This window comes from Pseudophryne corroboree, chromosome 3, assembly GCF_028390025.1.
Source record: "Pseudophryne corroboree isolate aPseCor3 chromosome 3, aPseCor3.hap2, whole genome shotgun sequence".
Classification (NCBI taxonomy): Eukaryota; Metazoa; Chordata; class Amphibia; order Anura; family Myobatrachidae; genus Pseudophryne; species Pseudophryne corroboree.
Genome location: NC_086446.1, coordinates 534,153,223 through 534,166,161, shown reverse-complemented (window position 1 = coordinate 534,166,161; position 12,939 = coordinate 534,153,223). Strand labels below are relative to the sequence as shown.

General features: G+C 46.0%; 1 protein-coding gene across 8 annotated transcripts in view; it reads left to right on the top strand.

Moving 5' to 3' along the window:
• SLC39A11 (solute carrier family 39 member 11) overlaps positions 1-12,939 on the top strand; it is a 1,124,245-nt gene that overhangs the window by 223,224 nt on the left and 888,082 nt on the right. For all 8 annotated transcript variants that reach the window (XM_063961150.1, XM_063961149.1, XM_063961147.1 and 5 more), the window contains exon 3: positions 9,623-9,661. In XM_063961150.1, coding sequence (XP_063817220.1) covers positions 9,623-9,661 — 39 coding nt within the window. The remainder of the gene's footprint in view (positions 1-9,622; positions 9,662-12,939) is intronic.

Here is a 12,939-nt window from a genome sequence, read left to right as displayed (position 1 = left end):
CACTGGACTTATACGGCAGTACCACTGAACTGGATTTATACGCCAGTACCACTGGAATTATACGCCAGTACCACTGGACTTCTACAGCAGCACAGGGACACTACCACTGGACTGATGCAGGACAACACAGCACCACTGCAATGGACTGGACTTAAACAGCAGAACTGGACATATGGCAGCAGAGGACGCCACCACTGTGACTGGACTGATGCAGGACAACACACCACTGGACTGATGCAGCACAACACAGCACCACTGGACTGTACTTAAACAGCAGCACTGGACATATGGCAGCAGAGGACGCCACCACTGTGACTGGACTGATGCAGGACAACACAGCACCACTGCACTGGACTTATACAGCTATACTGGACATATGGCAACAGAGGACACCACCACTGGGACTAGACTGAGCAGCACAAGACAGCACTGGAATCGCATCCCCCACTTTCCCTCCCGCACAGACACTGAGGATGGAGACACGTCCTCTCGCTACACTCTCCAATGCCGGAGTGAAAATGGCGGCAACGCGCAGCTCCTTATGTGGAATCCAAACCTCGCGAGAATCCGACAGTGGGATGATGACGCTTTGCTTCGTTCTGGTTTCTGGGAAAACCTGAGCCGGACTCTGATCTGGGCTCAGGTAGTGAAGCTCGGGGTGGGGGGGGGGGAGATGGGTCAGGGAACCGAACATGCTCATCTCTAGTGTTTAGTGTTAATATGTGGAATTGGAATGGAGGGGAAGGACAGATAATGTCACATTTAGGATATCTTTCCTGAGTGCATGGAATTTGTAGACTGCTCCAAATTATGTGCAGAAAATATACAGACAGTTGTTTCTGTTGTCGTTTCCATAGATTTGGGCCAATCCATATGAAGTGCTCCAACACAGGTTGCTTGACCATATAAAAAAAAAAGTCAGTGATCACGCATACAGTATACGCCAATAATGAAAAACGTATTCAATTTTATCTTTTATTTGCTTCCTTTTACAAAAGGCAGCCATCTTTAAATCATGGCAGTGACTTTCATGTTTGTAAACTTTTACACAAATGCAGATACTTCAGGCCTGGGAGGTGACCGTGCCTTAAGGGCCCCATACACTTACGCGACATGTCCATCTGACATGTCGCAGGCGATCACCCCGGCAGCCTCCCGAGGGGGCAGGATCGCCCAGGATACATCGTATGCTGTCCTTTTGCATACGATGTATCTTGGGCGATCCCAGCCATGCCTGCGGGGTCGGACATGATTGAATGTGCTGCATATTCAGTCTGGAGGATCCGATCCGATGCTCACGGGAACACACATTGGATCGGAAAAACCTCCAAAATGCCCAATTTCACCCGATATACTGGGCTGAATGCCCGAAATCGGGCATTATCGTCCTAGTGTATGGGGCCCTTTAGGACAAAAACCATTGTTCTCAGCAAATTTTTATATTGTGGCTTCATCAAAGGAAGAGTAAATAGGATCTCTCATGTCCTGTATTTAAGTATTAACAAATAGGGAGGCTGTTTGGATTGTTACACTATAATATAAATATTTTGTATCTATTGCATAGACTTCATAGGCTTTCCTGTGCAAGATTTCTATCAGATATTTACAGGCACCTTGGGGTAAATTTACTAAGATGGGAGTTTTATTTAAGATGGGATGTTGCCCATAGTTACCAATCAGATTCCAGGTATGATCTTCTAGAACGTGCTAGATAAATGAGAAATAGAATCTGATTGGTTGCTATGGGCAACATCCCATTTTAAATAGAACTCCCATCTTAGTAAATTTACCCCCTTGTGAGAACTTAGGTAATGGCAAGTAAAAATTGTATTTTTTTTTTTACATAGAAGGTTTCATGTACTGTAGCTTCATCAAATGGTCATAAATGACAGAGACGCATTTATTAATTATCGGATTTTACACCTGATAATTTTAATTTTCGTATTGTGACAATAGTAAGTTAAGTACAGATGCGTCCTCGTACATCTAGGCTCAATACACCATGCAGTATGAGATGCCTGACATGAGTGAGCCACCAGGTCCCGTGCAACTCTGCTAAAATCAGGCATTTTTTTTTTACAAAAATGCGGCTTAGTCACAACCCAGTGTGACTAGGATGACACTTGTATATTGTGTGTGACAGAGTCTGTATATGGAGCACAAGGAAACTTGTATTGGATTAGGTATCCGGTTGATAGATAGACAGTGTCTAGTTAGACAGTCAATAGGCAGACACCATATGTTAGACATTATTAGGTCGACGGGGTCAAAAGGTCAACATGAAAAAGGTAGACAGTACAAAAGGTCGACAGGGTCAAAAGGTCGACATGAAAATGGTCGACATAAAAAAGGACAAATGTGTTTTTTAAAATTTAACATTGTTTTTGGACTATTTCATACCTTCTCTATCCATGTCGGCATAGAGTTGGTTATAAACCTTGTGGCGAGCCACCGGGCCCAAAGCGTGGTGCGTGTATGCCATTCTGCAATTGGGGGACCCACATGACAAAACTATCCACATAAACCACAAAAATGCAAAAAACATGGTGTCTACCTTTTTTATGTCGACCATTTTCGTGGCGACCTTTTGACCCTGTCGACCTTTTGACCCTGTCGACCTAATTTCCGTCTAACATATGGTGTCTACCTATTGACTGTCTAAGTAGACACTATCTTTTATACACCCATTGGATAAAAGCTGCAGCTGCTACATTGTAGCACTTCATATACAGATTCAGCAACTCACTTGCAAACAGATAACGATATTTATGGTAAGAACTTACCGTTGTTAAATCTCTTTCTGCGAGGTACACTGGGCTCCACAGGGAATGACATTGGGGGGTGTAGAGTAGGATCTTGATCCGAGGCACCAACAGGCTCAAAGCTTTGACCTTCTTCCCAGAATGCCTAGCGCCGCCTCCTCTATAACCCTGCCTCCGTGCACAGGAGCTTAGTTTTTGTTAACTAGTCCAATGCAGTAGCAGGCAAAAAAGACAACTGTTAGTAGCCACATACACCGCATTCTCACGACAGGAGAAAGTGTCCGTGGCTAATGCCATACCAACCCAAAGAAGCTACGTGTGTCAGTGCGGGCGCCCTGTGGAGCCCAGTGTACCTCGCAGAAAGAGATTTAACAACGGTAAGTTTTAACCATAAACCTAGTTTTCTGCTGCGGGGTACACTGGGCTCCACAGGGAAGGACATTGGGGATGTCCTAAAGCAGTTCCTTTTGGGAGGGGACGCACTGTAGCGGGCACAAGAACCCGACGTCCAAAGGAAGCATCCTGGGAGGTGGATGTATCTAAGGCATAGAACCTTATGAACATGTTCACTGAGGACCACGTAGCCGCCTTGCACAATTGTTCAAGGGTCGCACCACAGCGGGCCACCAAAGAAGGTCCAACAGGCCGAGTAGAATGAGCCTTTATATTAGCAGGAGCTGGACGACCGGCCTGTACATAAGCATGTGCAATCACCATTCTAATCCATCTGGCCAGGGTCTGCTTGTGAGCAGGCCAGCCACGTTTGTGAAAACCAAACCGTACAAAGAGAGAATCAGACTTCCTGATAGGAGCTGTCCTCTTCACGAAGATACGGAGAGCCCGTACCACATCCAGAGACCGCTCTTGGGAAGACAATTCAGGAGATGCAAAGGCCAGAACCACGATCTCTTGATTAAGGTGGAAGAAGACACCACCTTAGGTCAATATCCGGACCGTGTTCTAAGAACCGCACTGTAAAAAATCCGATAAGGTAACCTACAGGACAAGGCACCCAAATTGGACACTCGTCTAGCAGTGGCAATAGCAAGCCGAAACAACACCTTAAGAGAAAGCTACTTAAGGTCTGCTGATTCATGGGGCTCAAAGGGAGACCCTTGCAGCGCCTCCAGAACCACAGTCAAGTCCCAAGGAGCCACAGGCGGGACATAAGGAGGTTGAATCCACAACACACCCTGAGGGAACATATGAACATCAGGTAAAGTCGCAAATTTTTCTCTGGAACCAAACCGACAAGGCAGAAATATGAACCTTGATGGAGGCCAGACGAAGGCCCAAGTCCAGGCATTGTTGTAGAAAGGCCAAAAGTTTGGCCGTACTAAACTTTGAAGCGTCATAATTGTTAGAGGCGCACCAAGCAAAGTAAGAATTCCAGACCCTTTGATAAATCCGAGCAGAAGCTGGTTTTCGGGCCTTCAACATGGTTTGAATGACCGCCTCAGAAATTCTTTTGGCCCTCAAGACGGAAGCTTCAAGAGCCACGCCGTGAAAGCCAGCCGGGCTAAATCCTGATATACACTGGGACTCTGAACCAGGAGATCTGGGCGCTGTGGAAGTAGAAGTGGACGCTCTATCAAAAGACCCTGAAGGTCTGAGAACCAATGCCATCTGGGCCACGCGGGAGCGATCAGAAGTAGGATTCCTCTTTCTTGCTTAAACTTCCTTATTACTCTGGGCATGAGTGACACCGAAGGGAACACATACGACAGCCGAAAAGTTCCATGGAATTGCCAGCACGTCCACGAACGCTGCTTGAGGATCTCTTGTCCTTGCTCCGAAGACCGGAACCTTGTGATTTGTGTCGAGACTCCATCAGGTCCACATCTGGAAGGCCCCACTTGTGCACGAGGAGTTGAAACACTTCTGGATAGAGGCTCCACTCTCCGGCATGTACGTCCTGATGACTGAGGAAGTCCACTTCCCAGTTTAGAACCCCCGGAATGAACACTGCTGATATGGCTGGCAGATGGCGCTCTGCCCACTGAAGAATTCTTGATACTCCCTCATTGCTATGCGGCTTCGAGTGCTGCCTTGATGATTTATGTGCGCCACTGTGGTGGCGTTGTCCGACTGTACTTGAACAGGTCTGTTTTGTATTAAATGTTGGGCCAGGTTCAGAGCATTGAACACCGCCCGCAGTTCCAGAATGTTTATCGGGAGGAGAGATTCCTCCCTGGTTCACTGACCCTGAAAAGAGTGTTGCTCCAACACTGTGCCCCAATCTCTCAGACTGGCATCAGTCGTCAGAAGGACCCAGTTGGAGATCCAGAAGGGATGACCCCTGCTCAATCATTGGTCGTGAAGCCACCAGCTCAGTGAAAGAAGGACCTCCGGAGACAAGGAGATCATTTGAGACCTGATCCGTTAAGGCAGGCTGTCCCATTTGGCCAGAATCAGCTTCTGCAGAGGGCGGGAATGGATTTGAGAATACTCCACCATGTAGAAAGCCGACACCATTAGACCGCCAGGATCAACAAGTCGTCCAGATACGGCAGGATCCTGATCCCTCAACGGCGGAGTATAGCCGTCATTACCTCCATGACCTTGGTGAAGACTCGCGGAGCCGTGGTCAAACCAAAAGGTAACGCCCGAAATTGGTAATGGAGGTTGCCAACCGCAAACCTCGGGTACTGCTGATGCGGCATTGCAATAGGTATGTGCAGGTAAGCATCCTGTATGTCCAGGGAGACCATATAGTCCCCAGGTTCCAAGGCCAGAACAATAGAGCAAAGAGTTTCCATACGAAACTTGGAGCCCCCCACAAATTTGTTCAAGGACTTGAGGTTGAGAATGGGCCGGGAAGACCCATTTGGTTTCGGGACTAGGAACAGCGGTGAATAGTACCCCTCTCCTCCGTGAGCCAGAGGCACCTGTACTACCACTCCTGTGTCTAGGAGGGACTGTACTACCGATTAAAGAGTTTTTGCCTTCACCTGATCCGAAGGGACATCTGTCAGGCAAAATCGATAAGGGGGATGATTTTTGAAGGATATGGCGTAATCTCGAGTGATGACTTCCCGTACCCAGGCATCGGAAGTGGTCTTCAACCATTCCTGGGTATACCCTAGAAGTCGGCCCCCCCACCCTGGGAACCCCAGAGGGAGGCCCGCCCCGTCATACGGCAGGCTTGTCAGTTTTGGAAGCAGGTTGACTGGCAGCCCAGGCCCGTTTGGGTTTGGGCTTATTGGGCTTGGAATTGCAAACCTGTTTTGGGTACGCATGACCTTTTTGCTTTACCTGAAGGATGAAAGGAGCGAAAGGAAGTACTCTTAGCCTTCGGCACCGAAGGAGCAATACTAGGCAGACATGCTGTTTTAGCCGAAGCTAAGTCAGCCACTATCTTGTTGAGGTCTTCTCCAAAAAGAATGTCTCCCTTAAAAGAGAGTGCCTTCAGGGTTTTCTTAGAGTCCAGATCCACAGACCAGGATCGCAACCAGAGAATCCGGCGAGCCAATATGGAAGTAGTAGAAGCCTTGGCTGCCAGAATACTGGCATCAGAAGCCACCTCCTTAATGTAATAAGAAGCTGTGATAATATACGACAAACATTGTCTGGCATGATCAGAAGCGTTGGAAGGCAGCTCCGTCTCCAGCTCCTGAGCCCACGCTTCAACAGCCTCTGCAGCCCATTTTGCTGCAATGATGGGCCTATGCGAAGCACCAATTAGGGTGTAAATCGCCTTTAAACAACTCTCCACAGGCTTATCCGTCGGTTCCTTCAGCGAGGTGACGGTAGTGACAGGCAGAGCTGAGGATACCACCAGCCGCGCCACTTGCGAATCCACTGGCGGGGGTGTCTCCCAATTTTTACTTATCTCCGCCGCAAGGGTGTAGCGAGCCAGCAACTTCTTATGAGGCGGAAATTTCTTTCCTGGATTTTCCCAGGATTCCAGACGTATGTCAACTAAATGGTCAGAATGAGTTAAAACCTGTTTAACCATTTTGACGTTTAAACCTGTCCGGTTTCTTAGGGGCAACATCAGGCTCAGGTTCATCGGTAATTTGGAGAATTAGCCTCCAGCAAGTCAGGGACATCCACCTGTGAGAGAGACTCCCCATCAGAAGCATCAGGGCCAGTATATACGCCATCCTCATCAGGCGAGGTGTCTGGGATGTTGGTGGATTGTGAGGAAGTAATGGCCCGCTTGGAGGACCTCTTGGTCTTAGGCAGGGCGAGGGTTAGACTTCTGTGTAGTCAGTGATTGGTTCAGTTGCTGTAAGTGAGCGGACAGCTGATCTGCCCATGGCGGGTTAACCGCAGGGACCATAAGCGGTTGTACTGGCACAGGAGGTCCCATAGGGGGTGCAAATCTAGTTACTGGCGTGTTCAAAAGCGCGGAGAAAGTTGTCCAAGTTGGGTCATTGTGAACCCCCATTGCAACTGTCCCAGGAACCTCAGGAACCATAACCCTCAGCTGCTGTGTTTTCCTCAAATGTGTCTGCAGTGTCACCACCACGCAATGTGGGACCAGACCCAGCCCCGTCGCCCCTTGTAGCTGACATATCTGAAAGCTCAATACAAGGCGACCTAGTACAATATCAGCAGCAATGTACCTGACAAGAACCCCCCTGTGCAGTGTATTAGCACAAACAGGGAATTCAAGAGGTATATGTGACTGAAATTCACAGAGAAAAATACCCAAAAAGTATATCTTGTGAAACACCTATATAATAGAATAAACCTGATGCATTTAGCCCCCTCAGGTTATAGAATATAGGGATGGCAATCTGAGTGAGAGACACGAAATGGAGGTCACACAGCATCTATATGCACACACACTTAGTCACAGTTTACAATGCAGAAATTATGACATGCAATAAAACTGCACTGGACTAGCAATACAGAGTAATACTAAGTATAGCTATACAGTCGATAGATATACATCCAATCTTTACTGTGCATTGTTATATCACAGGGTACTTGTGCTAAATAACCCTGACTAAATGCACCCTTTCTTAACGAACACTGTCAGCAGACATGCATACCTCCCAACTTTCCCGATTTCAGCGGTACAGTCCCGCTATTCGGACACTATCCCGCGGGTCGCAGTGTCCCGCGGGCAGGGGGGGCAATTGGGGGAGGCTTTGATCACTTGCTGCTTTGCTCTGCAAAGCAGCCAGTGATCACTGAGTAGATGCCGTGCACACCCGCACGGCATCTACTCAATGCTAGGGGGGGAGCGGGGGACTGCCCATCTGCTCGGGGAGCGCTGGGCACGCTTCAAAAATTCCAAAAACGGGTCAGTGACGCTCGGCCATGCCCACTCGGCCGAGGTCGTGCCCCTCCCACATTAAGCAACACCCCTTTTTCTGGTCGGGATCGCGATTTAAAGCAGGTACCCACTTACCTCCTGCCTGAAGTGCGGCCACGAGATCCAGGAGAAAAGCGGTGGTGTGTGTGTGTGACTAACAGGAGGAAACCGGAGCCTCCGCTGTAAGTACCCGGCAACCAGGGTGCAGGAGTATACAGCGCAGCTGAGGGAGGTGATGGAGCTGCAGCAGGAGATGTCTGACTGACATCTAACATAGACAATGCCTCTGCTGCAGCCCTTGAAGTCTTCATTTTTCTTAAAAAGCTTCTTCTCAGGGCTGCTAGAGCAGCCCTCCTGTTGTATGCCTGCTTACTGCATGGCACCAACTACAAAATGAGCTCCTGTGCACGGAGGCGGGGTTATAGAGGAGGTGGCGCTAGGCATTCTGGGAAGAAGGTCAAAGCTTTGAGCCTGTTGGTGCCTCGGATCAAGATCCTACTCTACACCCCCAATGTTATTCCCTGTGTAGCCCAGTGTACCCCGCAGCAGAAATGAAAGTACAGGTTGAGTATCCCATATCCAAAATGCTTGGGACCAGAAGTATTTTGGATATCGGATTTTTCCGTATTTTGGAATAAATGCACACCATAATGAGATATCATGGTGATGGGACCAAAGTCTAGCCAATATTTTTAATAACTTTATACATTAAACAAAGTTTGTGTACGTACACACAATTCATTTATGTTTCATATACACCTTATACACACAGCCTGAAGGTCATTTAATACAATATTTTTAATAACTTTGTGTATTAAACAAAGTTTGTGTACATTGAGTCATCAGAAAACAAAGGTTTCACTATCTAACTCAAAAAATTCCGTATTTCGAAATATTCCGTATTTCATAATATTTGGATATGTGATATTCAACCTGTATCACATATCAAATTAATCAGCACAGTCCCCTTATGTGTCCTAGCAGCATTGTGTTGTGACTAAAATCCATTTTCAGCAAAAATGAAGCAAGAAAGACGCCTGACACTAAGATTCTCACTCAACCTGGCGTGCCAAGAGGGCTGTTTGACGTGACTGCAGCAAAGATGTAAGAGGACACATCTGTACCATTGGGATGTATTATAAACAAAAACACAGGGACGCCAATATAAGTTTCTAGGGCTGATCAGCTGCATATGCACGCACTGCTGACGGCACATGTGCGACGATTAATTATGTTGGAGGTAAACAAAAGTGATGGAGTTATGATATTAATCAACTGAACCTTTTACATGATTTCCAGCAAATACATTGATAAGCTGTGTTTACTGCTGCTGCCTCCTTGTTAATGAGGTAGTAGCAAAAGAACTTTAAAATATCTGTAAATCAGGAATTATTTTAGATTTGATTACTATTCTTTTTTTCATTATTTTCTGATTTTTATTTAGAATGTAGATTATTTGCGCTACTAATACTGTTAGTGATATATCCGGATAACATTGACTCAGTATACCTTTCGAATTTGTGTATATTAATTGCCAGCATTTGTCCATTATTGAATCCACTTAATGTTCCTTTTTTTCTTCCTCCCACAGAGGCGGATTCTGGATGGCAGTTTGGGGTTTGCAGCTGGGGTAAGTGCTGTAATCTTTCATTTCGCGTACATTTTATTAATATGTGCTGTTTACTTGGTAAAGCCTCACATAGGAAGCCAAACTCAGATGGAGAAACACACCAACTGGTATTTCAGAGTACAGATATGCCCGTAGTCATTGCGTCCACATTGCAATCCAGGCATTGTCCTGGATGGTGGCTTGACACTTAAACATCAAATATCTGCCACAATCAAATCCTCATTCTTTCCTCTGAGGAACATAGCCAGAATCAAGCACTTAATTCCCTCAGATCTGCCAAAAGTCATGCATGCATTTGTATCCTCTGGATTAGACTACTGCAATGTCCTCTACCTTGGTCTCCCAGCAAAAGAATTGCACCAACCAGCCCCGTTCTAGCCACATAACACCCATCCTCTACTCCCTTCACTGGCTGCCTGTAAAATAGTGAATCATCTTCAAGATTGGCTTACTGAGTTTCAAAGCACTACATGACCAGGTACCTGAAGCAGCTGCTGATTCCAAATTGCCCATCGAGTTCAACCTGTATTATAACTCTTTCTGTAGAATTCTGTATTTAGCTACATTTACTATAATGTTGCAGCTGAAGTGATGTTTTAAGACTAATTATCAACTATAATTCGTGCTCTTCCTAAAATATAATTATTTTAAATACTATATCCTTAGATATCTCTTTCAGTTAGAAATGTATCTAAACCATTTTTAAATGGATTTACCAAGTCCACCATTACTACCTTCTCTAGAAGAGAGTTCCAAATCCTTACGGCACTTACTGTAGAGAACCCTTTCCTACGTTGGGTAGAACATTTTCTCTACTCTAGCCTCAGAGGGTGACCACGTGTCCTCTGCAGAGTTCTCTTAATAAACAAATCGCCTAATATCTCCTTGTAATGCTCGTTTATATATTTGAAAATATTAATAATGTCTCCTCTTAGTCGCTTCTTTTCTAGTGTATACATATTCAACCTAGTAAGCCTTTCTTCATACTCCAGTGTCTCTAACCCTTTAACCAATTTTGTAGCTCGCCTCTGAACTCTTTTTTTGAGTTCCAAGATATCTTTTTTTTATAATGCGGTGCCCAGAACTGTACACAATATTCCAGGTGCGGCCATACCAATGATTTGTACAGTTGTAGGATCACACTCTCGTCCCTTGTCTCAGTACCCCGTTTTATGCGTGCTAACACTTTATTTGCCTTCTTTGCTGCACTTTGCCATTGGGTGCTGCTACTAAGCCTATTATCAGTGAGCACCCCCAAATCCTTTTCAACTACCATTTCCCCCAGATTTTCCCCATTTAATTTATAGGTTGCATGTTTATATTTTTGGTCCCAAAGTGCATAACTTTACATTTTTCTATACTGAACCTCATTCTCCATTTAGATGCCCAAATATCCAGTTTTTTAAATAAGTCGTTTTGTAGAGACCTCAACATCTATTTCCGAATTAATTACCCTACACCAGAGCTGGATTAAGGCTTCGGGGGGCCCGGGGTACTTAAGACAGTGGGGCCCTAAAATCTAAAATTAAAATCATAACATCTTTAATTACTACAAAGAAAATTACAATTTGCTGGTAAATATGAAAGAATCTTTCATATAGGGAGCACATGCATGTATATATAATATATATGTGTGTGTGTATTTATATATATTTTACCTATGTACAGTGGTCGAAGCGGAAATTTTGAAGTGGGGGTATGGAAAAGTGAAGGTTGCAATTATGCAAGCGCCTCCAGGGAAGGGGACGTGGCCACTCAAAAGGAAGCGTATCCTTCAGTGTAGTTTACCACACCATATACCGCTTATTCACATTATGCACCACAATAGTAGGACCCCTTATGCTACCTAGTACTAGTGCCCCTTTCACATTATAGCACACAGAATGAGAGGAAATTCACATTATACCACACAGTATGAGCTGAAATTCACATTATAGCACACAGAATGAGCCGAAATTCACATTATAGCACACGGTATGAGTCAAAATTCACAATATAGCACAAAGAATGAGCCGAAATTCACATTATAGCACACAGAATGAGCCGAAATTCACATTATAGCACACAGAATGAGCCGAAATTCACTTTATAGCACACGGTATGAGCCGAAATTCACAGTATAGCACACAGAATGAGCCGAAATTCACATTATAGCACACAGAATGAGCCGAAATTCACATTATAGCACACGGTATGAGCCGAAATTAACATTATAGCACACAGAATGAGACAAAATTAACAATATAGCACACGGTATGAGTCGAAATTCACATTATAGCAAACGGTAATGAGACAAAATTCACATTATAGCACACTGAATGAGCCGAAATTCACCTTGTAGCACACTGAATGAGACGAAATTCACATTGTAGCACACTGAATGAGACGAAATTCACATTGTAGCACACTGAATGAGACGAAATTCACATTGTAGCACACTGAATGAGACGAAATTCACATTGTAGCACACTGAATGAGACGAAATTCACATTGTAGCACACTGAATGAGCCGAAATTCACATTATAGCACACTGAATGAGCCGAAATTCACATTATAGCACACTGAATGAGCCGAAATTCACATTATAGCACACTGAATGAGCCGAAATTCACACTGTAGCACACTGAATGAGCTGAAATTGTGACAGCAGTGGCAGCCAATGACGACAGGGAGAGAGAGACAGTGACGGCAGGGAGAGAGAGAGTGACGACAGGGAGAGTGACGACAGGGAGAGAGAAAGTGACGACAGGGAGAGAGACAGTGACGACACAGGGCACAGGGAGGCTGCTGACAACAGCCTCCCTGCTTCGTGGGACTAAGGGGGGGGAGTAGTGTCCGCCCTGCGGGGTCTGAGCCACTATCTCCGCTGACAGGACACTGAGCTCCTGAGGGTGCTGATCGTTGGCTACTCCAGGCGAACGCTCACTCCCACAGCATGCCGCCACCCTCTTATAGAGCCAGAAGACTTCGGTGGCGAGTGAGTCACCAGTCCCCCTGGCAAGCGGGGAGCCGGTGTGAAGATGGCGGCAACAGGGTAGGGAACGCAGTACTAACTGCGCTCCGGGGCTCAGCGGTACATAGTGCGGCGCTGTGAGGATCGCCTGGAGCCAGCACCTATACCCTACACTGGTCAGCAAGCCTGTCAGGGTCCCTGGATCGCTGCCAGCAGAAATCCTCAGGCCAGTATAATATAATGAAGAACGGGAAGCAGCGCCATGTTCGGGGAGCGGAACAGCATTCAGCGCCATTTTCCTGCCTGCAGTTCCTGACAGGGAGA